This window comes from Myodes glareolus, chromosome 25, assembly GCF_982192425.1.
Source record: "Myodes glareolus chromosome 25, mMyoGla1.1, whole genome shotgun sequence".
In the NCBI taxonomy this organism is placed as follows: domain Eukaryota; kingdom Metazoa; phylum Chordata; class Mammalia; order Rodentia; family Cricetidae; genus Myodes; species Myodes glareolus.
The window spans coordinates 27,257,512-27,283,017 of NC_142050.1; the positions used below are offsets into that span (position 1 = coordinate 27,257,512).

Sequence of the window (25,506 nt, forward strand, 5' to 3'; positions counted from 1 at the left end):
CTTCCCATGGCTGAACTATCCTCTTCCCTCCCCAGTCCAGGCTTCGGGGCCACCGGCTTGGACTCTAGGAGCACTGCCAAGCTTCAGGATGTCTGCTGAAGCAGGAAAATCGATCCGCGCCCCTGCAGGTCACTGCTTACAGGACAGTACAGTTAGGACTGTTCCTCTTTATCTCCTAGAACCTGTTGGGATTAGAAGTGTGGTGGGTTTCTGCTTTGTTTTACTTTTGTGAAGTAAAGTGAGGTTATGCTGAAACTCACCTTACAGCCAGCCCTGGTGAGTGGGCACAAACCCTGGGTTCTGAAGCCAGGTCAGTCAGCGGAATGCCTATCCCCAACCAGGGCTTCTGTCTGTCTGTCTGTCATCTCCTCTTTTTAAATAGTTGTCCATTGGTTGGTCGGGACAGGTGTGTACCACAGCATGCACACAGACGTCAGAGAACAACTCCTGGAAATCAGTTCCCTCCTCCCGTCATGTGGGTCTTGGGAATTAAACTCGGGTTGTCAGGCTTGGTGGCGAGTATCCATCTCGCTGTGTTCCCAGTCTCTTCTGACTTGCTTTTCCCAGGGACTGGGAAATCCTGGCCCTGGAGATCCATTGGAGTTTAGATCGTTAACGACTAAGACATGGCTGCCTGTAGAGGTCCTTTTCCCTCCCTCCACTCTCTTCTTCTATTGGCTCAGGCCCTCCGCCTTCTGCATTGCCTCCTAGGGTGGGGGCAGGAGAACTTTTGGTGCTAGGAGATACGACCTGTGTCTGGGCCGTGCAATAGTGCGGCCATGTGACACTTTGGAGTGCCCTTGATAGGCTACCATGCCAAGGGTCTCTATCTTACACTATTATTAAGTTATGACAAATAAATAGCCATATTCATCTAGTGGCACGTATTTTCACCACAAGGCAACTTGTGTGCATTCATAAAATTATCAGGGTAGTTTACAACCTTGGCTTTGCCGCTGTGACTCTCCCCAGCTCTCCAACACCACTTATCTCTGTTGGAGATTTTGGCTCACCCTCTGGCAGTGAGCTGGGTGAACTCCTTAAAGGTCTTTGCCCCTCTGCTCCTCCCTGGATGGGGCCTTTCCTCTCATTGCCCCTAAGCCCAAAGATGAAGTTGGGGACCCTGAAACTCAGTGGTTCCGCTGGTCCCTAACCCGGAGTGACTGGTTGGAGCCTCAGAAGTCAGACCCGAAGGAAGACACGCTCACTGGGGTTTAACAGACTTTTCCAAATAAGTGTAAGTAGTTAGTTGTCTTAGCATTGGCCATATGTTATTAATTGACTCTCAAGTTACATCTCAAATGGTTGCTAAGCCATTTTTCCCCTTCTCCTTCTCTTTTGATGAGAGACACATGAGGAGACTCTAGAGATGCCTTGAGGGAATTATGACCTGATAAAGTAAAGGCAGAAGTCACATGAGTTGTTTGAGGGATTTTGGATATGTCTTTTCCTTGTAAATGAGAGTTTTTGGTGAGGTTCCTAAAGCAATGTAGGCTCTTGAGTGGGAAGGGAGACAACCTCAAGTAGCTGCCAACTGTGTTGGAATTCTTCCGTGCTGCTGGCAGAGACTTCGCCTGGATTGCAGGTTGGGAGTCTTCTTGCCCCTTCTCATTTCCTCCAGGGTTTTCCTAGGCTTCCTATCCTGTCTCATAAACAGTTAGCAGTTCCAGATTCTTTAATGTTTTGTACTTTATACAGATACAGTTGCGTCATCCACAGGCAAGGACAGCTTTCTTTTCCTTCCTGGTTTGTGTGTGTTTTAAGCCCTTTCCTCGTCTTGCCACATTAACCAAGACTTCTAGAACAGAGCTGACAGGAAGTGGAGAAAGTCGACTTCATTGACATCTTAGCAAGAGCTTTTAACTTTCTTAATGAGCTCACTATGGAGACCAGGCTAGACCCTAACTTGCCTCCAGCCTCCTGCCTCTGCCCCCTGAGTTCTAGGGTTATAGCCCTGTACCACCATGACTGCTGGGATTATAGCTTACACCACCATGAATGCTGGGGTTATAGCCTGCACCACCATGAGTGCTGGGGTAGCCTGCACCACCATGCTGGGGTTATAGCCTGCACCACCATGAATGCTGAGGTTATAGCCTGCACCACCATGAATGCTCAGATTATAGGCCTGCTCCACCATGCTGGTGAGTGGAAGGCACTGTGGTCCTGACATGCATAGCCTCAAACCCCTACTTTCTCCAGCTCAAGCCTTGCCCCACCTCTCCACACTGTTCCCTGGAGACCAAGCCTGAAGCATACGTGCTCTGGGGGCACATTTGAGATCCAAGCATATCGGTTATTTTTTCAGTGATCTCCTCAGTGTCTACCCATGGACAGAGCACTATGCTACATTCCTGTCCCCTCTAGGCAAGCTGTCCATAGAGCATACCTAAGGAAGGATGGCCTTGGACCAAAGGGCCCCAGGAAGTGGGACTGAGACACTGAGATGCTCAGGTTAGTACCGCGGGAGCTGTAGCTTTGAGGAGATTTCACAGAGCTTTACAGCTCTAGGATCGTGTGAGTAAGAACAGTGTCAATGCCTTAGAAATACGTGTGTCGGTATCAGCAACGTTACCTGCTCTCCTGTGCCTCAACATGAGCCAGAATGGGCTCCTGAACTGTCCAACAAGGGCCTTAGCACCAACAAGGTTATCTAAGCAGGGCACCTCCTTTCCTGAGCATTTAAAACCCAGTACCTTAGCTGGGACATGCTGAAGGACAGGTGGGGATTGATGGGTAGACCATGGCGTCCCAACATGGGGAACATTGGGATGATGGGGCTCTTGAAGGATCTTAAGGGGTTCTGACTTCTTTATTCATCACGGTCTGTCCTCTAACCCTTACCCAAGCCCCCATCCCTCATTTCAGCAATGCTTGGCTTCCTGGCTTGCTAAATCCAGTAATAAGAGTTGCTACCTGCCAAGGTCTGCTTCAAGGCAGAGGAAGAGGACCCTGAGGAGGAGATCAGACATGGACTGGCCTCCCATTCCATTCCTCACCTCCCTCCCAGTCAGAGGGCTGTCCCTCAGACCTCAAAGTTTTGACACCTTCTGTAGTGAGTCTAGAAGTGTGGCTCGCAAGCTGAGCAGGACGGTGGCCATGTGAAAGGCAGAGAATACTCCTGTACACCTCTGCAGGTGCCTATGGCTCTGCCAGGCCATCTCTGGCCTGCCAGGAGGCAGGAGGCAAGTGTGCCCCACCAACTGCCACAAGCCCTGCCTCCGCGGCAGCCTGAAAATATGTGTGGCCATTCTCGGCTCCTCCCACCAGGAGGCGTGCATGGAGGAATTCAACAGCTGCCTTGCAGATGTGCGCCGTGTGCTAACCACAGACCCTAGTCCTGCGCACAGCTGTCTCTCCCATCTCCTGAGGAACAGACACCTAACTGAGTCCCAGAAAGCCAGCCTGTGTCCCCGAGCAGGCCATATGGAGAAGGCAGTTTTCAGGGACCCATGTCTTGGGGAGGTGTCCGGGAAGGGCTTGCAGGTTCCCCAGAGCCTGGCCGGGGTACCGTGATGGCCCGTCTTCATTGTTAACTTGGCTGGGCTTTGAATCACCAGGAAATATACCTCTGGGTGTTCTTACGGAGGTGTTTTCAGAAAGTCTTAACTAGAGAGGGAAGATCTGTCTCCAGTACGGGCGGCTTCATCCTGTGTGCAGGGATAAATAAAAAGGAGGAGATGGGGTGCTACGTCCTGCCTGTGGATGCCGTGAGATTTCAGCCACTTTGCAGTCTTACCACTACGCCCTCCCCATTGTGGTGCATGAACCCCAAACCATCACATGTTTGGTGATAGCAGCTAAAAAGCAACTAACGCAGACATCTGATCCCACCCAGCCTGACCCCTTCTCGCGTCCACAATATATGTAAGGCCCAGAGTGAGGTCTCAGAAAATTGTCCCTAATATCCCGGAAGGATGGGAGCCCTGGGAAGTTGCTCACTCAGACCCTCCTCACACACCTGCTGCATTTCCATCCACGAGTTCATCATCCACTCAGGACTCCCAGCTGCCCAAAGCTGGCATCTTTGGCTGTTCCTGGGGTGAAGGTTGGGGCAACAATGGGTCCTCAAGTGTTCTCCCCGTGTGGCTTCGGTCTTCCTATCTGCCATCCTGCCCCGTGCCATCCTGCTCTTTTTTCCTGGCTTACTCCTACCCAGACAGAATCTGGCCTACAGTGCCAGATTCCCTGTAGGCTCTGGGTCTGGCTCGTAAGAGACATTTGCTATAGTCAAGAACGTAAGAGAGCAGATCAAATAGAATTTCTTTTCTCTGACCCCATCTGTTGTACCCAACTTCTGAGAGCAGCTTTTCTGAGGGAGGCCTGGCTTTCCACGGATGGGACTTCCAAAATGCCTTTTGTTTCCCTGGCTAAGCCTTGATGGATGTTCCCTTCACAAAACCACCTCTGTTCAACATCACCCATGTCCTTCTGGGACCTCAACTCCCGTGCCTGTGAGCTAAAGCTACTACATGAGGGAAGCTACATGACCTGGGGCTCTGGAGTATCCAGGAGTCCTGTGAATCCTTGGGTGTAGACAAAGCTGACCTTGAACTACTGATCATTTTGTCTTTATCTCACAAATGCTGGGATTACAAGAGTGTGCCATATGGCCTGACAAATTTCTTAATTTTTGTTTTAAGCATTGTAGTTTAGTTGCCATATTTGCCCAGCATGCATGATGACCTAGGATTGATCCCCAGAACCAGGTATGGTGGCACATATCTGTGACGTCAGCACGCACAAGGCAGGTGTTTGAGGCCAGCCTGGTCTACATGGAACCCTGTTTCAATACGTGAACAAGTTTTAGTTCACTTGTAGTCGAATTCACCCTTTGTCGATTACAGTTCTGAGGATTTTTGTTGTTGCTTTTTCAAGACAGGGTTTCTCTGTGTAGCCCTGGCTGTCCTGGAACTCTCTCTGTAGACCAGGCTGGCCTTGAACTCATAGAGATCTACCTGCTTCTCCCTCCTGAGTGCTGAGATTAAAGGTATGCGCCACCACCTGAGCTTTTGTTCTTGGTTTTTTTTTTTTTGTTTTTTTTGTTTTGTTTTGTTTTTTTGCAACAGCACAGCTATGTTAAGACATTGGAACCTGCTGGGCAGTGTTGGTGCACGCCTTTAATCCCATCGCATGGGAGGCAGAGACAGGGTTCTTAGTGAGTTTGAAGCCAGCATGGTCTACAAAGTGAGTTCCAGGACAGCCAGGACTGTTACACAGAGAAACCCTGTCTCAAACGAACAAGACACAGGAACCACGCCCGTCACTTTGGACTCTCCCCTTGAAACCAACCGATCCCATATTCCCTGGGTTTCTTTTTGTTTCTGTGGTTTCTCAAGGGTCTCTTTCTAGCTAAGGCCACTCACTCTCCTGCTTTCCACAGCATCTCAAGGGCTCAAAGCCACCGCTGATGCACAGACCATATTGGATCCCAAATATGGGGAAGGAGGCTCCCTTCCCTCTGCCCTCTCTCTTGCTATATCTGGCTCAGGGAAGGGAAAGGAGAGCAAAAGTTGGGGGCATGTCTCTGGGGCAGCCTGTCATGGGGATCAGGAAGCTCCAGGCTGTCAGAGTGTGGGGAATCCCCTTGGTTTCACCTCCTCTAAGGATATAACCAGTGTGGTAGTTTGAATGAAAATGGTCCCATAGGCCCATGGCGAGTAGCACTATTAGGAGGTGTGGCCTTGTTGGAGGATGTGTGTCACTGGGGGTGGGCTTTGGGGTTTTGGATGCCCAAACCAGGCCCAGTGTTATTTTCTCTTCTCGTTGCCTACTGATCCAGGTGTAGCGCTCTTGGCTCCTTCTCCAGCACTATGTCTGCCTGCATGTGGCCATGCTGCCTGTCCTGAAGACAATGAACTAAACCTCCGAACTGTAAGTCAGCCCCAATCAATTAAAGGTTTTCCTTTATGAGTTGCCATGGCCACAGTGTCCTTTCACAGCAGTAAAACCCATACTAAGGTAGCCAGGATGGGCAGTCCCTAAAGCAGCTGAGAAGCAACGGAATGTAGGACGTGCCCTATGGTGCAGCCGCTCTTCTGTTTATTCCTGTCCCCTGCACCCTGGGCCTGCCTCATCATCGTCCCGAGGGGTGCATTTGGTTGCTGACAGTGTATCGAGTCCACTTTACCAAGGAAAACACTGAGACGGAGAGAGACTGCACGGGAAGCTAAGGCCAAGCATCGCCTGTCTGCCTGGCAGAAGACACGGTGCAGCTGGCGTCAGGTCCCAGTGTCTCGTCCTGTTGCTATTTGCCTTCGGGTAGACCACTTCCTCTTGCTGAGTCTCAGCATCTTCAGGTGAGGAGCAAGCAGGCCCTGCTCGGTGCGTGCGAATGAACTCTGTGGGAACTGCTCTCACAGGCTGAGTTGTACCCCCTTTCCCTGCATCTGGATATCGAAGTTCTACCGTCTAGAGCTTCAGCATGGGACCGTCTCTGAAGCAAGGTCACTGCACATGGAGTTAGTTAAGTTGAAGTCAGTAGAGGCTCCTTACTCCACGACAACGGGCACCTCTATGGAAGGGTACATTTTGGGGGTTGAGGGTTAGCTCAGTGGTGCAGCCCTTGCCTATCATGCACAGCACCTATGTGAGCCCAAGTACTGCAAAGGGGGGCACACTTAGGTGCAGAGGCCTGTCCACAGAGCGGATGCCTTGACGTTGAAGATGAAGGTAAAGGTCTGGGTAACATTCCTACCAACAGTGGGTCATCAGAGACAGTAGTGAGAACACACAGGATGTGGTGGGGGCTTTAGCTCAGCTGTGTAGAGCAAGTCCAGGTCCTGGGTTTTTGTTCCCCAAACTATTTTTAAAAAAGGATAGAAAGTGATGTCAGTAGGTACAAATAATTGCTTGCGTAAGCATGAGGACCTGAAATAGAAATCCCAGCACACACACCTGGGGAGTAAGCCCGAGGACCGGAGTGGGGTGCCTGGAAGTCAGGCTGGAAGGAGAGAACGAGATTCTGAAATAGGTCCTACAAGAGCACCGCATCATGCACTTCCCCGTGTCCACAGCACACACTCACACACTTACACACACATTCATACGTGTACTCACAGACACTCACTCACATACACACTCACACACACTTATACATATTCATATGCATACTCACACACACTCACACCCTTACACACTCACACACACGTACACACATTCATATGCATACTCACACACACTCACACCCTTACACACTCACACACACGTACACACATTCATATGCATACTCACACACTCACTTACACATACGCACATGTTCACATACACATGTTCAACACACGTAACAATAATAGTAAACTTTCAAAATTATTTTAGCTGGGTGCATGCCTTTAATCCCAGCACGAGGGAGACAGAAGCAGGTAAATCTGTGAGTTTGAGACCAGCCTGTTCTACAGAGCAAGTTCCAGGACAGCCAGGGATACACAGAAAAACCCTGTCTCAAAATAAATAAATAAATACATAAATAAATAGTTTTTGTTTTTATTTCTGTTTTGTTTTTCTAGACAAAGTTTCTTTGTATAGCCTTGGCTGTCCTAGAACTTACTCTGTAGAACAGGCTGACCTCAAGCTCACAGAGATCCTCTTGCCTCTGCCTCCTTAGTATTAAAAGTGTGTACCACCACCACTGGGCAATAAAATTTAACCCCCACTCCATACAGAGAGAAGTAAGTTGAGGAGGGTTCCAAAATTCGTGAAGCTAATAGCAAGGAAGGAACTCAGCTCATGGTAAATGGAGGCATAAATAGCATCCACTGTCTAGTGACTGCCTGCAATTAAACAATTAAGATGTCAGCAGGGCTTAACCTATGTAGGGCGTATGTTAAGATCTCATTAGTGTAATCTTATATCTGTCTGACTCCAAAGGGTTAAATGTCACTTGTGGTTTAGTTGACTTCAAACCCAGCATCTGATGTCAGCAGTAGTCCTCGCTCCCCCGGTGAGGATATGGTTGGGAGGAGAGGGGAGGTGGTAGGGTCATCCCTGCTTCCGTGTGGTTTACGATAGGCTGCTGTCCAAAGAGCCCCACTTCCATCCCGTTTCTGGACTCACCCTGAACCTCAGAACTGCATCAGACACCTAGGATCGAGCAAACTCGTCAAGACCCATGGGGATTCGGGATGTTTGCCCTTGCTTCCGTGCCTAGTCTGGGTTCCCCTATAATCTGCCCTCTTGCAGCAAAGCTCTGTAGACTTGGGGAGCTGGTACAGAGGAAGAGGCCTGAGCAGGGGCCTCTTTTCCCCTCCCGTCCTGCATCTCCATCTCCCAGCAATGGTTCCTGGTCAAACCACCCAGGCATGTCAGCACCTCTGTGTCTTTGAAAGAGCTGGTGAGGAAAAGGAGGCGGGACAAACAGGGAAGGAGCCGACCACGTGGGCTGAGGACCTCCCTACTCCCTAGGCCCTTCAGTTCCTTCATGGTCCAGTGTGCCCAGCACCATGGTTTGGCTGGGCATCAGGGTCTTGACTTAGAAAACTGCAAAAAACCCTGAGGAGACAAGACACCAACCGGCCTTCAAAGAGTTCAACTCTAGGTCCACTCTGGTGAGAACTGGACCCTCCTCTTTCCTGTAAGCACCAAAGAAAGGAGAGGGCCCTGACCTGCAAGCTCCCCAGAGCTGTCAGCTCCCAGGTTCCTACTTTCTTCACTCTGAGGAGGTCCTCAGCTGGTTCTGTGGGGCCCACCCATGCTCACTGCAGGAGTCTCAGAAGGCCGACCTCCTCCCTCCCTTTTCCTCCTTGCCAGGTACCTGCTTCATGAGGACATGGTGTGTCCTCTAGACGGGCGGCAACGGGGCGGCCCTGTCCCTTCAATGACAGAGTCCAGCGATGGGGAGGGAAGTTGTTTGGGGCAATGCTTATGCTGAGTTTAGCAGATTCTAAGCCCGAAGTACAGGGAGTCTGGGAGGGGTGGCCATCTAACCCAGTAGAGTCTGGGTGCCTTTCTAAACAGGCCAGAGGTGATGAGGGTGATAACACTTAGTAACCCCAGGAAGAGCAACGGGAGAGAAGTCCCAGAGAAAAATGGCGCCTTTGCCGCAGCCGTTAAACGGAATACTGAGAAGCCCCTGGCTTTAAATAAGAGGTCAGGAAATGCTGGAGCTGGGAAGGGAGCCTTCCTGAAGGCTTAGGGTGGATTTGAGTTGGTAAGCCCAAGGCCCAAGGGATAAAGTCAAAATGGAGTTCATTCAGGACATCAGAGAGAGAAGTGACCAGCAAGGGACAGAAAGGGAAGTACCATTTCTTTTTTTAGTGAGACAGAGGAGCAAAGAGCCAGCCCCTGCCTTGAAGTGGTGCCGGCACAGCTTCCTAGGCCCCAGGTTGTGGAAGAGAGACTGGGTGCGGGTTGGCAAAGGTGAGGACCTAAGGTCTGGAGGGACCCACGTGACAGTTTTGACTGAATGGGGGACTTCCAAGTCACACCTCAGAAGGCTCGGAGGAGGCGGCAGTTAGTAAAAACAGAGAGGAACCTCTGACAGCAATGTCCATAGCACAAGTCGTAAAACCATTGGAAAATTCCAAGCCAGACAGCTGGATTACATCTGCTGCAGCTCTGGGTTCTCCACTGACCCCAAGCAAAGCCACCTCTGTGGTGGCCTTTATCGTTCACCCCAGTCGTCCGACCCAACAGGGGTTGAGTCTAATTGTCTCAGCCCATAGATTAGAAGAAGCTCCCAGACAGAATAGATTTGTTTGCCACTCTATCCCGGCACGAGCAAGGCGCTTGATTGGCAACCTGGCATCCTCTATCTGTGACAGGGATGGAGAGGGGCTTCCAGCAGACGAAGTGTGTCATACAATTCCTGGAGAGTAGATCTAGGATTGGATTCCAGTTGGACTCGGTCTGATGTCTAGTTCACTTTTAGAGGTGTGGTGTGTCTGACAACCAGGCCAGTCTGGAGATCCTGCAAAGCCTAGGCCAGAGAAAATGGGGTCCTGTACAGGAGGTGTTGGGCAGCAAAGGCAGCGGGCACCTCTGAGGCCCTACCTAAAGTGGGCTGCCCTGCAGGTGCTGGACTCCGCTTAGCTTCTCCTTGTGCGTCTGTCTGCCTTCTGTCATTCACACTGTGTTTCTTTCGGTTCCCTCTGGTGGCACGGCTTCCTCTAACCCCCTTGTGCCTCTCCTCATACCACAGCTTTGCCCAAAGCAGACTAACGCACCTCTTCTCACATGCTCAGAGGAAGTGAGTGGTAGGGTCGTGTCACTGGTGGGGAGTCGCCAGGGCGCTTGATAAGCCCCTGGGACTGCAAAGGCCAAGACTCTCTGCACCCTCCTGGGCCCCTGGCTGCACAAAGGGAACTGAGATTAGTTTCAAGCAGAAGATTGGGGCCTCACTTCCCCTTAGCTTGTGATGGTGCAAGAAATCTAGAGGACCCTTCGTCCTTGGAAGAGCTGGAGTTCTGTTCACCGAACAAGCAGCACTACCCTTCCTTCCGACACACATCTCTGGATAGGGGAAGTTTTTGGCTAAGGAGCTCCTTGACAAGAGAAGACAGGAGCTGAATGGAGCAGAGTCTGTTCAGGGCCCTGTTTATCCTCTGGCCTGCTGCCCGTGCTGCGAGACCAGAAAAATCATCTTCCCTTGTGAAGACAAGCAGATGAGACACACCGTGGTGCCTCTGCCACACAGCCCCTGCTGGTTATTGGTGAAATTCAAAAGCTCTAGGGGTGGGGCCTCTGCTGAGAAAAAGAGAGAGTGGATGTGAACTGGATACGGATTGCCTGGAATCTCATGGCCCCCAGGATTGTTTGTGTGTTGGGAACATTTGACAATAAAAAGGCTTTTCTTGGCCATTACCCCAGATACAATTCTAAACCAACAGAATAGTTTTCTATTAAATATAACAGACCAGGGAGGTGGGATACATACAGCCCAGTGGTAGAGCATTTGCCTAGCATGCAGAAAGCCCTGAGTTCCATCCCTACCACAGCAAAATGTAACTGACCTCCAGTAAAAGCAATTCTTATTTTGTGGAGGACATTGTTCAATTCTGTAGAAGTTTCTCTGTCTCTGGACTCTCGGCCATTCTCTTGCTTCAGTCCTCTGTGTACTGGGATTTAAGATAAGTGCCCACCCAGGAAGCCAGCAGTTGGTTTGGTTTTGAGGCAAGGTCTCGTGTAGTTTAAGCTGGCCACCAACTCACTACATAGTCAGGGATGGCGGTGAGCTTCTGACACCCTGTTTCATATTGGGATTACAGGTATAGATCCACCCGCCTGCTAAGACGTTCTCTGGTTCTCTGTTTTATGAAATAAGACCGATGTGGTGGCACCTCTAATCCTAGCATTCTTGAGGCTGAAAAAAGGGGATTGCAAGTTCAACTTGGATTTGGGCTACATTGTAACTCTCTCATTAGGATGAAAGAGGAGGAGCAGTGATCAGAGGAGGCGGGAAGAGGTGGTGTGGTAGGTGGAGAGATGGTTCAGCAGGAAAGCATACTGCTGACCAGACCAAGCCTGACACCTTGATTTTGATCTCTTGGGCCCACATGATGGAAGGAGAGAACCAATTCCTGACAGCTGTCCTCCAACCTCCAACGGTTATGCTGTGGCATTCATGCTTGTGTGCATACACAAATACACACATGAGCATATAAATAAATGCAATAGGGGGCTGGAGAGATGGCTCAGAGGTTAAGAGGACTGACTGCTGTTCCAGAGGTCCTGAGTTCAATTCCCAGCAACCACACGATGACTCACTCCCAACTGTAATGAGATCTGGTGCCCAGAACACCATATACAAAATAAATAAATTTAAATAAATAAATAAATGCAATAAAAGAAAATTTGAAAGAGTGAAATAAAAAAGAAAGAAAACCAACCGTCCACACACACCCCTTTCCGCTATTTATTTACCTCTTGAGAAAAGCTCTCTCTGCAGTCTCTATGCAGACTTGGAACTGGATGTGCGCAGGCCTTCGCTGCCCCAGTGCTGGGTATGTGCCACCACGAATGGATCCACACGTGCTTTAAATTTAAAAATATGAAACAGAAGAAGGTGTGGCTCATTGGTAGAGTGCCTAGCATATGTAAGACAGTGATGTATTCAGCAGATACAAATAATATATATTTCCATTTTATCTTTTTAATTATTTTTATTTTATGCACATTGGTGTTTTTCAACAGGAAATGGGAAGTCACAGAGAATCGTGAGCCTCCATGTGGGTGCTGGGGATAGAACCCAGGTCCTCTGAAATGACAGCAAGTGCTCTTAACCGCTGAGCCATCTCTCCAGCCCCTAGGTTTCCATTTCATATCCAGGCCACAGTGAGATAGATATACAAAGAGAAGGAAAAGCAAAGTGAAGCTACAGGATTCTTTTTTTTTTTTAATGTTTATTTGTTATGTATACATAAGTCTGTTCCTGTGTATGCCTGAAGGCCAGAAGAGGGCACCAGACCTCATTACAGATGGTTGTGAGCCACCATGTGGTTGCTGGGAATTGAACTCAGGACCTTTGGAAGAGCAGGCAATGCTCTTAACTACTGAGCCATCTCTCCACCCCAGCTACAGGATTCTTTTCACTCATTGAAGTTCAATCCAGATATTCCTGAAAGGCAGCAGAGGTGGACAAAGAAGCCAGAATTCTAATTCATCTAAATAACAACACCACTGTGTCTGTTAGCGACCCCAGGCTCTAAATGGAAAGAATAAACAGCGTGTCTAGAATGCATATGTTTTATTTGCAATCTAAAAGTGAATAACGGGGTGGAGGGAGAGGAGTAGCAAGATGGTTAGGTAGGCAAAAGTGATTGCTGACAAGTTTGACAACCTTTGTTCAATCCCTGGGCTCCACATGGTGAAGGAGAGAGCTGACTGACACCCCCCCACACCCCCATACGCCCCACCCCACCCCCCCGCAAGCTGTGCTCTCACCTACTAATGCTCATGCGTACCCACAGATAAGCACACAAAAGAAATTCAGGAACAATTTTAACTTAATAATTAATACAGAGCATTTCTTAATTAATAATATCTTTAGAAAAAAATATCTTTAGAGCAGGAGAGGTGGCTCAGTGTTTAAAAGCCCTTGCTGCTCTTGCAAAGGACCTGGGTTCAGTTCCCATCACCCACTGCTCACAACCGTTGGTCACGCCAGGTTCAGAGGTCCAACTCTGTTTTCTGGGTCTCTGCAGACGCTGCATGTTCATGATGCACATACATGCAGGCAAAATACTCATATATATGCATATATGCATAAAGTAAAAATAAATAAATCATTAAAAAGAATTAAGATGGATACTACACCTGAAAGCTCAGCTACTTCAGGAATCTGAGTCAGGAAGATTGTTTGATTCTAGACCAGCATAGGCAGCAAATCTTTTCCCTAAAAAAAAAAAAACAAAAAAAAAAACACGATAGAGCAGGGCAGGTAGACACTTGCCCAGCATGTGCAAGGTCCAGTATCAGTAACAAACACAAAAATAAAAATTACTATAGATCATGAATGATGCAAGACAGGACTGGTCCCCAATAAGCTGAATTTCACGGAAAATCAGACATTAACATCACAAACCGCGACCTGTGAAATGGATCATCGATTGGATAAAGACACTTGCCAGAGCTAGACAACCTGTGTTCAGTCCCCAGGACCCTGAGAAGCTGTCCCTTGATTTACCCGCTCCAACGGAACAAGTCAACAAATAACACCAAACACAACAAACCAGAAGCTGACTCAAAGAGTAGACCCTTCCGGGAAAACCACCTAGACTCCCAGAATATGCGATGCTGACCCGAAAGTTGAAAAGCAGGAGTCAGCGAGTGAAGAATGTTCCTACACAGAACAGGATGTGTGGAAGTTGAGGCCGGCATCAGCAGGTAGGTCGGTTTATGGAACCGAAAAAAAAAAAAAAAAAGCTCAAATGGCAAACCCACTGTGAAGGTAGGAGAGAAAGAAGAGGCGGGATTGCAGCCACAGAGTGAGTCGGGGTCGGCGAGTAGGTGTATGTATGTTAAGGCTGAAAGGCTGAAGCTAGACAGCGGCCCAGGGTATGTTGAAAGTTGGGTCCCGGTGGGAAGCAGAGGACCAGGGGATTCTCAGTCGCTCGAAATGCCCTGGAGTGTGGCTCCAATGACGCCTGTGCACAGCGGATCTCCAGCTCCAGGCGGGCGCGGACTGGGTGGAGACCGGCTACGGGGTGTCTGGGGACCGGGTGATGGATGACTCTGATTCTCCGGATTCCCGAAGAAGCCGGAGTCTTCGGTGCGGGCCGCCGAGCTGTGTGCGATGTCGGCGAGGCCCTGGGCCTGGCGCCTCGCTCCTCGCGGTGGGCGGTGGCCGGGTCGGTGCAGGGGACCCGGGGTGGTTGCGTGGGACGGGGCGGGGCGCTGCCCGAGGCGGGGGCGGCACGATGCGGAAGTGCGGGGCGGACTAGGCGACCCGCGGGAGGCGCAGCTCGGGGAGGGCTCAGACGGCCGCAGCGCCCGGCCGGGGCTCCTGGCTCCCCGCGGGCGCACCGCAGACAGGTAGGTCCAGGAGCTGTGGGCTGTTCTGGGTCTCGAGCCTGGAGGGTGGTGGGTACCGTCCCCGGCTACTACCAAGTCAACTGCTTCGTCCCACGGCTGCCTGCGCCCCTGGGGACTCCTGCCCAAGAGGGCCGGCGGGGTCTCGATCCCGCTCCTCTGCGGTGGGCGCTCATCGCAGGTAGCGCCCGGCCGACGCCAACGTCTCCAAGGCGCCCCACACCCGGCCAGCTCGGAGTGTTGGGCTCCGGCCGCCATCGTCCCACAGGCGCCGGGAAAGCCCCGACAGGCGAGGGACGAGGAACGAATGACGAGTGAGCATCCTCCTCGCACCTCGCCAGGGTCAAGGATGCCAAGCGCCCTCGCGCGGGGCCGCAGTTTGGCGCCGAGGATCCTTTCCACGCACAGCCCCGTCCTTCCTCCCCGGCCACGCCTCACCTTTTCGAGTAAGAGACTGTTTCAAACAGTCACCCTTCCCAAGGATCTTAAAGCCAAGGACAGGAATTTGTGGAAATACAGTTTGGGGGGGAGATGATGTCAAATAGTGGCTCCGCCCCTTGACTCGTGGCTCAAAAAGGACGCCGATTTTCTTAGCAGTCAAGAAGAATGCGGGGAGCAATGCTTGGTCTGGTTTCTTGACGGCCTGCTCCTAAACTTAAGAGGAAATAATTTAGAATCTGAAAGTGGAGGGAAAGTGTTAGCAGTATGGCCGCAGCGCAGGCCAGGCAGGGAGATGCCCTGGGCTGGCATCCAACCTCTGTGCAAGTGTCTCCCAGAGCCGGTACCTAGGAGCCGGGTTGGAAGTGGAGGCTTTCCTGGCCTCCACTTGGCGAAGCAGAGCGGGGCGTCCCCAGACAGAGGAGTGGTCCAGGAACGGATACTAAACCCAGAACTTTGCGGTGACTTCTGGGGCCCGAACCAGAGAGGGGACCCAGTGTGGGGATAAGTGAACTGGACCAGAAAGGACGTGGGCTGGGCTGACTGAGGAGGCTGGAGAAGCTGGGGGTGGGGCGGCCCAGGTGAGGAGTATCCGTCCCTACTCCTTAAGCTCCTGGTTTAGGACTAGGAAAGAGGTAGGAAACCACCCCTTTTAACTAAAAGCGCTGCTTCGGGGCTTTCCCTTGCACTCTGGCCTTCCCCCAACCTGCCCCTGGGAGGAAGCTGAGAAAAGGTTCTTCCTGCCGCACCTGCTGCCCCAGAAAGTCAGCCTGTCTGCACTCCGAAGGGGCGGGGCCCCGGGTGTGTGGCTCACCTGGAGAGGGCGGGACTTAGGCTCCTGCCTGATTCAGGTAACCCCTTGCAGGTTCCTTGAACTGGGTGTGGGGCTTAGAGCCAGACAGGAGGGGTTTGAAGTTCTGTCTCCTTTACTTCCGTTATGGCAGCATCTCCCCCACCAGCCCTCGTAGCTCTCAGTGATCTGACGACCTAGGTGACCTCTCCTGGGACTTCAGGACCCTGGGGTGAGCTGTGGGAACTCTCCATTGCAGCTGGGATTCACGGACTGCTTCTCAAGACGCTTCTGTGCCTAATTTTATGTGGGATGTTTCCTCGGGTTTTTAGCAGTCTATACCCATTTTGACATTTCTGTGGTTTCTCCTTTACCGGGCTGATAGTCACAGATCTCAGTCTGGGTGTTTCATCCATTTTACTCCAAACCTCCAGACCCAGGAGAAGGCAGTCATGTTTAGACACTGGAATTGGGAACTGGCAGACCCAGGGTCAGACTCAGAGCTCAGCCTTCTCTTGGGGAGAAGGTAGCTTTTGGGGGAGTGGATGCTGAACTTGGTCCTGCTCAAGGGAAAGATCCTGTGGGATCACCTAGCTGCGGGTGAAACCCTCAGTGGCTAAGTGAATATACCCTCTCTTGGCCCTGGTGGTCCAGCTTGCTGTGGGGCTCTTTTCTCTGTCCCTACTCCATGCTTCAGGGTCTGCCATGTCCTAACACCAAGGTCAGAGTAACAATTTCAAAGCCTTTCTCTGAATTAAACATCAGATTGGGACAGAAAGCGGCACTGGTCCCTGGAGCGTGGAGAGAGTCCTGGTCTTCCTTTCAGAGCACCCTGGGCCAGCTACAGGCTGACTGTGTGGGGTCTTCAGGGTAACTCGCCTGTCCTTGTGTCCGCTTTCCTATGAGCAGAAGTGCCGGCTGCTCTAGGATCAAAGCTTCTTGAGAGCTACAAAGAAAGATGCAGGTGGTGGTCAGTAGGTCTGAGAGGAAGGGAATGATCTAGAGGCTGGGGGTTGCAGACTCTCATGATTTTTCTCTATGCCCCCTCCCTCCATCAGCCCACAAGTCAGCCCAATGAGTCAGATTTCTGAGTTGTCCCATCAGGGCAACTTTCATTTCCCTTAGGTCAGGGTGGAGGCTGATGTAGAAAGAGGAACTAAGCCTCTGTCTTCTTAAGCTTGGGGGCAGGGCTGGGAGCCTCTCCACCCTCCCTGTCCAACGCTGGCGCTGGCGTTCCTGTTCACGGGTCACTGACAGCTGAGCTAGGCTCTGCCCTGCAGTCTGCAGAGTGACAGTCTGCTAGTCTGGATGTGGCATGGAGCAGCCACAGCCCAAAAGATACTGGGGTCAATTGCAGGGGAAACGGAGGCTCCATGCTACAAAAGGCAAGCAAGCCTGCTCATTTTGTCCCTTAACTTGCCGAATAAGTGACTCCTTTCTAAGGAGCTGGTGGCACAGTGGCCTCCCTCTTTCCTGCCTCTGCCTCTGGGTCCAAGAGTTCAAGACCGAGGGCGTGGCCAAAGGAAGGAGAGAACTTCCCAGAGTGAGGATGGCTAAGAGGGAGCGTTAGACTGCTGTACATTTCCAGTTCTTTTTAGAGGAGAGTGAGCAGGGAGAGGGGAGGGCACCAGGGTCTCGTGCATCCTGTCACCTGCCTCCAGTGGGGAGCTGTTAGATCTTGGCCTGTACTTCCTGCCACCGTGTGTGTGTGTGTGTGTGTGTGTGTGTGTGTGTGTGTGTGTGTGTGTGTGACACAGGTCTGTAAACACTAGAGAAGTATTTCTCAACCTGTGGGTTATGACCCCTTTGGGGATCAAATGACCCTTTCATAGGGGTCATATATCTGCGTGGCAGATAATTACCTGATAATTTGTAACAGTTGCAAAAGTGTAGTCATGAAGTAGCAACAAAAGTAATTTTATGGTTTGGGGGGGTCACCACCATAGGAAGGGTCCTGGCTTTGGGAAGGTTGAGAACCACTGCCTGAGAGGCTTCCTAGGCACTGAATGAATGCGAGAAAAGGGGTGGGAACTGAAAGCTAGGACCTGATGGCTTCAGAGTGGTGCCATCGAAGTTGGCTGCCCAGTGTCATTTAAGTGGACTCATGGGATTCCTATACAGAGGACAAGGCGGATGAAAGCATCACCCCTGAGAGAAACGGAGGAGGAATAGCAAGCAGTGCAACACGTGATCTTAGCCAAAAGGCCAGAAAGTGACAGAGCCCTGTGGGCTGGGGATGAACTCACCCCACCCCCTCCACATGGTCTGCTTCTGTCTAAAGCTGGCCTCTGTTGGAAGCCTGAGGTTGGATCCTGGTTTAGAGGATTTGGTGGAGACAGGAAGGGCAGTTCAGGGGACGGAGCTGGAGTAAACTGCAGAGGGAAAGGCTGAGCAGGGATGGGAGGGATAAGGCAGGGTGCCAATAGCCAACCCCAGAGAAGCGCCTGTCACCCCTTAGCCTACCTCCATGTAAGGGAGCCAGCTTTGGCTGCAGTGCGACTCTAGTGATGGATGTCCTGACCAGGGACACTGGGACAGTTCTCCACTGAAGCAGCAGCTGGGTACTGAGTGCACCCTCGAAAATGAATGGTCTGTTAGGAAGGGGCCCACAGCACCCACTAGCACAGAAACCACAGGGTGAGCAAGCCTGCGACAAGAAAGCCAAGGAGGCTGGGAAAACAGGCTTGACCTTAGCCTGCACTGAGCCATATCCGCAAGGCTCCACCCACGGCCTTCACGGAGCATCTAGTGTGAATCTGCTGAGGTCTGCTTTGCTTGCTTCTGCAGAGCCCTTTGCCATGAACCAGCCAGCCCCGGGGGTTCCCCCACCACCCCGCCGTGTGAGGCTGAAGCCCTGGTTGGTGGCCCAGGTGAACAGCTGCCAGTACCCAGGACTTCAGTGGGTCAATGGGGAAAGGAAACTCTTCTATATCCCCTGGCGTCATGCCACAAGGCATGGGCCCAGCCAGGATGGGGACAACACCATCTTCAAGGTAAGCCTTAGATAGATAAGGTGCTGTCTAGACCTCTGGGGCAGCCCCTCCCCAGTAGAGATCCACGATCATCTCCTGGAGGTGGTCCGCTCTGCACCTACAGTGCTCAGGGGACCCCATGCCTAGACTCGGGGACACAGGATCACTTCTAAACTGTAGCCTAGAGCAAGGTGGACAAGAAAGGTCTCTGGGAGGCCCCCCTGTAAGTCCTTGTAATGCTTCTAGCTCTTGTCACACAGGAGTCCACATTGAGTACACATGTGCACTAAATGAAGCCAATGACTCAGCGTTCAAACACCACATCTTTTCGTTTTGGTCTGGTTTTTGAGTCAGGGTCTCTCTATATAATACCCAGGTGGCCAGACTCTCAGTTGTAGTCAAGGCTGGCCTTGATCTTGTCCTCCTGCTACCTCAGCCTCCCAGGTGCTGGGTTTATAAGCATGTACCACGAGTCCAACCATCTCTAACCCTGGCGCCGGGCAGGCTCTCCTACAGTAGTTTTACACTAGGCCACGCACTGCAGCGTCTTAAGGCTTCGGTACGGGTAGATAATAGGCAAGATTGGAATCTAGTCACATTTTTAAAATGTTATGATGTGTTTTATTTTGAGATAGGGTCTCATTATGTCGTCTTGGTTGGCCTGGAACTCATTCTGTAGATTAGACTGGACTTAAACGTGTGACAATCCCCCTGCCTCTGCCTCCAGAGTGTTGGGATTACAAGCTTGTATCATAATGCCTAGTTGACTCGTCAAAGAAAGCTTTATGCTGGGGATCAAGACCCGTCTTGCTGACGCTGTGCTCGCTGTCTGCCACTCGGGATAGCCCGCCTCCCCGCCACCATGCGTTATTTATTATTTTACATGTCTTGAAATGCTCTTTACATAGCTCAGGCTGGCCTCAAACTTGCAATGGAGCTGACTCTGGCCTTCTGCCCTCCCCTCTGCAGTGCCCAGATGACAGATGTGTGTCAAAACGGTCAACCCAGACATATGCTTTCATTTTTGCTTATTTGTTTACTTATTTGTGGGGAGTGTGTAGTTACCACAGCGTGTGTGTGGAGGTCAGAGGTCGACTTGCAAGAGCTGACTCTCTCCTTCCAGTGTGGGTCCAGGGATCAGACTCAGTAGTCAGGCGTGACAAACGCAGTGGCAAATGCCTCTCTGTGTGGAACCATTTTGCTGGATAAAGTCATGCTGGTTTATAACCTGCATCTTTTCGCCCAACATCAGGATTAGCTTTCCTTTCCAGCGCACATCTGCCTCACTTCTTGTGACCACTGAGTAGCCGCTGGAAGGATTCTGTATACTGCACCTATACTCAGTGTTTGGACATTTCAGACCGTATTAGGAAGAAAACACAATTCCTCCTGGATTCTACCCTTTGTTATAATGGTCGGTTTAGGTCTGGAGTTCAGAGTTAAAAATTGTTAGACCAAAGAAGAACTGATTGTAAAAACTTTAAAATTATATACATGTATGTATGTATGTATGTATGTATATATATATATATATATATATATATATATATATATATACATCTTAGCTTTTATACTTGATTCTTACCACAATCTGTGTGGATATTTCTATATTCTATATAAGTCTATCAAAACTGTTAGTTTAAAGAGAAGAAACACCTATAATCCCGATGTTACCGGATTGCCATGCAAAATAAGATCGGTTGCAGGTTGAGGGTCAGTGGTAGTGAGAATGGGTTTAGTAAGTGTGAGGGTCTGTGTTCCATCTTTAACACGACAATGACAACGACGGTGATAACTTGGCTGCTGATATAGTGACATGTTCCTTTTAGAGTGTACCTGTTGGCCTTCCTAGCAGCGGCGGATAGCACATAGACTTCACTGAGCTTGTTCCAACTCCAAGGGCTGGACAAGGCTTAGTCCTATTCACCTAACGCAGACAAAGCCTTAGCAAGGCTTAGCCTGGTAGCCAAATTCTCAGCAGTGAAGTCTGTAGGACAAGAGACGTGCTGGGGTCTCAGTGACAGGTACAGTTCCCTGTTATCTGCAGTCTTCTTTTCCTTCCATAGGCCTGGGCTCAAGAGACGGGGAAGTACACGGAGGGGGTGGATGAGGCTGACCCAGCCAAGTGGAAGGCCAACCTGCGCTGTGCCCTTAACAAAAGCCGTGACTTCCGTCTGTACTACGATGGCCCTCGAGACATGCCACCTCAGCCCTTCAAGATCTATGAGGTCTGCTCCAATGGCCCCGCTCCTGCAGGTAGGATGCTTGGCCCTGTGTGACACCGGGAAAGCTGTGACTTCTGAGTACAAGAAAGCCCGAGGACCTTCCAGCCAAGTGCTCCAGTGTGTACCTGTGTGGGCCGTGCCAGGTCATAATCCCAGGGCTCCTACCAGTATCTGGGGAGTGGGGCAAGGGCTCCTGCTGCTTCCTTACCACTGCCCTTGTTATGAGCTCTTGGCTTCAGGGGAGGCCTTGCTCTGTTGCGTCTTGATGCTGGGTCCTTTGACTCAACGACATTTGGCCAGCTTTGTGAATCATGGAACCCCAGAGAATTTTGTTCTTTTAAGAAAGGGCCTCATGTAGCCCAGGCTAGCTGGCAAACTTCCTAACTAGCTGAGGATGACCTTGAACTCTGGATCCACCTGTCTCTACCTCCCAAGTGCTGGTGTCTTAGGCCTGAATCACCAGCCAAACAGCCAACTTCTCTGGTTGTTCAGATGGAGCCACAGCCTGGCCTGGTTCCTGTTTTGTTCCTGACTCCCTGTCTTGCTCTGTCTCCCTCAACATGCAGAGTCCCAGCCCACTGATGATTACACTTTTGGAGAAGAGGAGGAGGAAGAAGAGGAAGAGGTGTGTGGGGTTGAGTGGTGGGCAGAGGGGCTGTACTCACTGGGCTCCTGACAAAGCTGATGAGGCTGGCCCGGGTGGGATCCCTGCTGCCCTGCCCCACTTTAGAATTGAGTGTGGTCCCTTCCTCTGGTGTCCACTCTCCTCCACAGCTCTTCTTTGGGCTGTCCTTTGATGATTCTGAAGGAGAACAGAGTGCCCATCTTGCCCCTCCTACGGCTTTGTTGCTATACAGTGGGTCACATGTTGTTTGCTCAACCTCTACAACAGTTAGGCTTGGTGGGTACTACTGCCTGCAGAATGCACATTTGGAAACGGGGAAACCGATAGTTTTCATGACCTACCGAAGATGGCAGATCTGGGGCCAGCAGCGGGGTCTGGCTGCCACTGGACTGAAACTGGGGGACTGCCCTGTTTGTTGAGCACCATTTTTTGGCATCATACCAATTTAATAACCTGTCCTGCCTTCCTTCCTCCCTTGCCCGTGTCTTCCCTTCAGCTCCAGAGAATGTTGCCGGGCCTGAGCATCACAGGTGGGGGTGGAAGATGGTGTGGTGGTGGTGGGGTTGTCTAGCGTTAAGAAGTGACAAGTGTCCTAGGTAATTGGGAGGGTGCTGAGGAAGGCTGGGGGAAGCAAAGCTGGGGGGTCAGGCCTGGGAGAGTTCTTAGAGGTGGCGAGGTGGCATTCACAGCCATGTTCACCTTATCCTCTACAGAACCCGTGCTACCCGGGCCTCCCATAGCACCCTACTCCTTACCCAAAGACGGCGTCAAGTGGCCACCTGCTCTCCAACCATCTGTAGGGCTGGGTCCCCCTGCCCCAGATCCAAATCTCCTGGTCCCTCCCTCCGGAAATCCTGCAGACTTCCGGCAGCTTCTCCCTGAGGACCTGGATCCTGGACCGCTGGCTCCCAGTCAGCCCCCTACAGAACAGCTGTTACCTGACCTGCTGGTCAGCCCCCACATGCTGCCTTGTAAGGGACTCCTGGTGGGCTGGGCAGAGCAGTAGCAGGGGCGGGGTAGGGTTGACTCAGAAGGAGGACAACGAAGAAAAGCTTTCAGGCCAGTCTTCCTGGGTCAGGGATAAACTGGGGAGGCTGGGGAGGGTGGGCCTACACCTGGCTGACTCAAGATCCATGGGGCTCACAGCCTGGTTGGCATGATGCTCTGTCCTACAGTGACTGACCTGGAGATCAAGTTCCAGTACCGCGGTCGTCCACCCCGTGCCCTCACCATCAGCAACCCCCAGGGCTGTAGGCTCTTCTACAGCCAGCTAGAGGCTACTCAGGAGCAAGTGGAACTCTTCGGCCCTGTGAGCCTGGAGCAAGTGCGCTTCCCTAGCCCAGAGGACATCCCTAGTGACAAGCAGCGTTTCTACACAAACAAGCTGCTAGATGTCCTGGACCGTGGGCTCATCCTCCAGCTGCAGGGCCAGGACCTGTACGCCATCCGTCTGTGTCAGTGCAAAGTGTTCTGGAGTGGGCCCTGTGCCTTAGCCCATGACTCACGCCCCAACCCCATCCAGCGGGAGGTCAAGACAAAGCTCTTTAGCCTGGAGCAGTTTCTCAACGGTGAGGTCCATTCCATGCTCCTCCTGGACGTCCCTCATTCAGGATAGGGTTCTAACCTCTAACTAGAGGCCTTAATCTTGATGCAGAACTCATCCTGTTCCAGAAGGGCCAGACCAACACCCCGCCACCTTTTGAGATCTTCTTCTGCTTTGGAGAAGAATGGCCTGACCTCAAACCCCGAGAGAAGAAGCTCATTACTGTACAGGTGCGCCCCTGGCCAGCTCTGCGTGGGGCTGGACCCTTGACCCAGGATAGAAGTGGGACCCTCTGGGCTATGAGGACTTGGTGGCTAGGGCTGGACCAGATAGTCCACCATCTGCCTCTGGATGTCTTCATGCCCAGCTAGATTGAACAGTCCTGGCACAATTCTCCATGCCCTGTCTTTCCTTTGTTCCCCAGGTGGTACCCGTTGCAGCCCGGTTGCTGCTGGAGATGTTCTCAGGGGAGCTCTCCTGGTCGGCGGACAGCATCCGGCTGCAGATCTCAAACCCAGATCTCAAAGATCACATGGTGGAGCAGTTCAAAGAGCTCCATCACATCTGGCAGTCCCAGCAGCGGATGCAGCCCATGGTCCAGGCCCCTCCTGTGGCAGGCCTTGGTGCTGGCCAAGGGCCCTGGCCCATGCATCATCCAGTTGGCATGCAGTAACAAGACTACAGATAGTGGCTGGCCTGGGTTTCCTGGGGCAACTGTGGAGATTGGCATGGCAATGAAGTGGCCCCAGCAGGCCTGGCTGGCTGCAGGGTTCTACTTCTGAGTCTGTTAAGAAAGAGAGGCCTCAGGTCACAGTCTCCCTAAAATTCTTCCATTTGAGCATTGTCTCCCAGAGATCTGTAATGTTTGGCTCTGAAGAAATGTAGCCAGCAGCTCAGTAGGAGGGAAGGAACATCACTAGCCCGGGACCTAGATACATGGGTCCAGTTATCCCAGGGTAGCCAACTTTTATGGTTACCCCGATTCCTCTAGCAAAAAGTACCAAGGAGTGTTTGTGGCGCTTCTGCAGAGAATGGGCCTGATTTAGGGATTCCCTAGCTTGAGCCTTTCTCATCTGCCTTCTGACAAGAAGGTCACTAGACGCTTGGGGCTGACAGCTGCCTTCCTTCAGAGTCTAAGAAGCTGGGGTACAAAGTAGAATTTAATATATTTTTGGATTAATAAATGTTAAAAGCAGATCTACTCATTCCTTGACCGTTCCCAGGCCCAGAAACTCCTCTGTTCTACTAGACTGTTCAGTTGTCAGCCAACCTTGCCTCAGTGGGGGTGGGGTGCCTGGCACAGGTTGGGGAGACCCTGTCTTCCCGTCAGGAAGTCAGCTGGGCCTTCACAGACATTTACCTGGCTGGCTCTGCTTCAAGGAGAAAGCAGACTGAGGCAGATGTGGAATTTTGAATGTGTGCCATCTTAAAAACTGTCCAAACCTTTCCAAAAGAGTGAAGGAAAAAAAAAAAAAGAAAGAATAATTGGGTGCTAGTCCCCTTCAGACTGTTAGAATCTGGGATCCTTTTCTTTTTCTAATAGCAGGCTGGCCTTAAACTTGTGGTATTAACCAAAGCTGTCTTTGAACCCCTGACCCTGTATCCTTACCTCTATCTCCTAAGTGCTGGAGTAATCTATGAGCTTATCAGCCAGGGATGTAGCTCAGTGGTTGAGTGTTTGCTCAGCAATGCACAAGGCCATGCTTGATTCCTTGTAACACACGTTCAAAATAAAAAAGGCTGACTGGGTGGTGGTGGCGTACGCCTTTAATCCCAGCACTTGGCAGGCAGAGGCAGACAGATCTCTGTGAGTTAGATGTTGGCCTGGTCTACAAGAGGTAGTTCCAGGTCAGGCTACAAAACTACAGAGAAACTCAGTCTTGAAACCCCCCCCCCAAAAAAAAAAGGCCTAGCTGTATAAAAAACCCTTACCGAGCCTGCACTACAGGACCATTTGTGAGTCGGGCAAGGGCCTGGCGATTTAAACACACAAAGACACACAGATAGAGACATAGGTCATCCTTGAAACAGAAATGCCCCAAGAATGCCCCCTTTATTGTGTACCAGAGCCGTTTATATAGGGTTCCTTAACTGATAACCACGCCCCAGTCTAACCCACCAGAAACCACTCTCCTGCCATCAGGAACTCCTGAGGGTCTTGTGCTCAGGGCAGCTGCAGTCTGTCTCACAGCAGAGGAAAACAAGTTGTTTACAAGAAATTCAGGATCTGGGGGTTCACTGCTCCCAACAGCTGGGTGTGGTGCTTATGCCTGTAACCCCAGTTCTGAGGTGAGGTGAAGACAGGAAGCTCAGTAGTTCAAAGTCAGTCTGGGACAGCGTGCCTACAAGAGTGGAATGTGACTAAAAAATAAGTCTTGTTTTCAAGCATGTGCTAATATTAGGATATTACATGTAAACTGGTGGTTAATCACTGGAACCTGGCTCACAGG

At 51.2% G+C, this 25,506-nt stretch overlaps 1 protein-coding gene across 3 annotated transcripts; it reads left to right on the plus strand.

Annotated features, from left to right (window-relative positions):
- The first annotated feature begins 14,346 nt into the window (after window positions 1-14,346).
- On the plus strand, window positions 14,347-24,253 carry Irf5 (interferon regulatory factor 5). 3 transcript variants are annotated; one of them, XM_048451056.3, is made up of 9 exons: window positions 14,347-14,466; window positions 18,479-18,684; window positions 20,730-20,919; window positions 21,455-21,513; window positions 22,010-22,043; window positions 22,227-22,484; window positions 22,689-23,081; window positions 23,148-23,286; window positions 23,481-24,253. In XM_048451056.3, the coding sequence occupies exons 2-9, from the start codon at window positions 18,490-18,492 to the stop codon at window positions 23,836-23,838; spliced, it is 1,626 nt and encodes a 541-aa protein (XP_048307013.2). In that variant the 5' UTR covers window positions 14,347-14,466; window positions 18,479-18,489; the 3' UTR covers window positions 23,839-24,253. The 3 variants fall into 3 exon arrangements, with proteins under 3 accessions (XP_048307013.2, XP_048307014.2, XP_048307015.1); XM_048451057.3 differs by lacking the exon at window positions 14,347-14,466 and adding an exon at window positions 15,904-15,923; XM_048451058.3 differs by lacking the exon at window positions 14,347-14,466 and having other exon boundaries at window positions 23,168-23,286.
- The last annotated feature ends 1,253 nt before the right edge of the window (window positions 24,254-25,506 follow it).

Coding starts and splice junctions, on each gene's coding strand:
- Irf5 (XM_048451056.3), top strand. CDS start 18,490: ATGAACCAGCCAGCCCCGGGGGTTCCCCCACCACCCCGCCGTGTGAGG. Junction 22,485..22,688: donor CAGCCCCCACATGCTGCCTT/GTAAGGGACTCC, acceptor TCTGTCCTACAG/TGACTGACCTGGAGATCAAG. Junction 23,082..23,147: donor CCTGGAGCAGTTTCTCAACG/GTGAGGTCCATT, acceptor ACCTCTAACTAG/AGGCCTTAATCTTGATGCAG.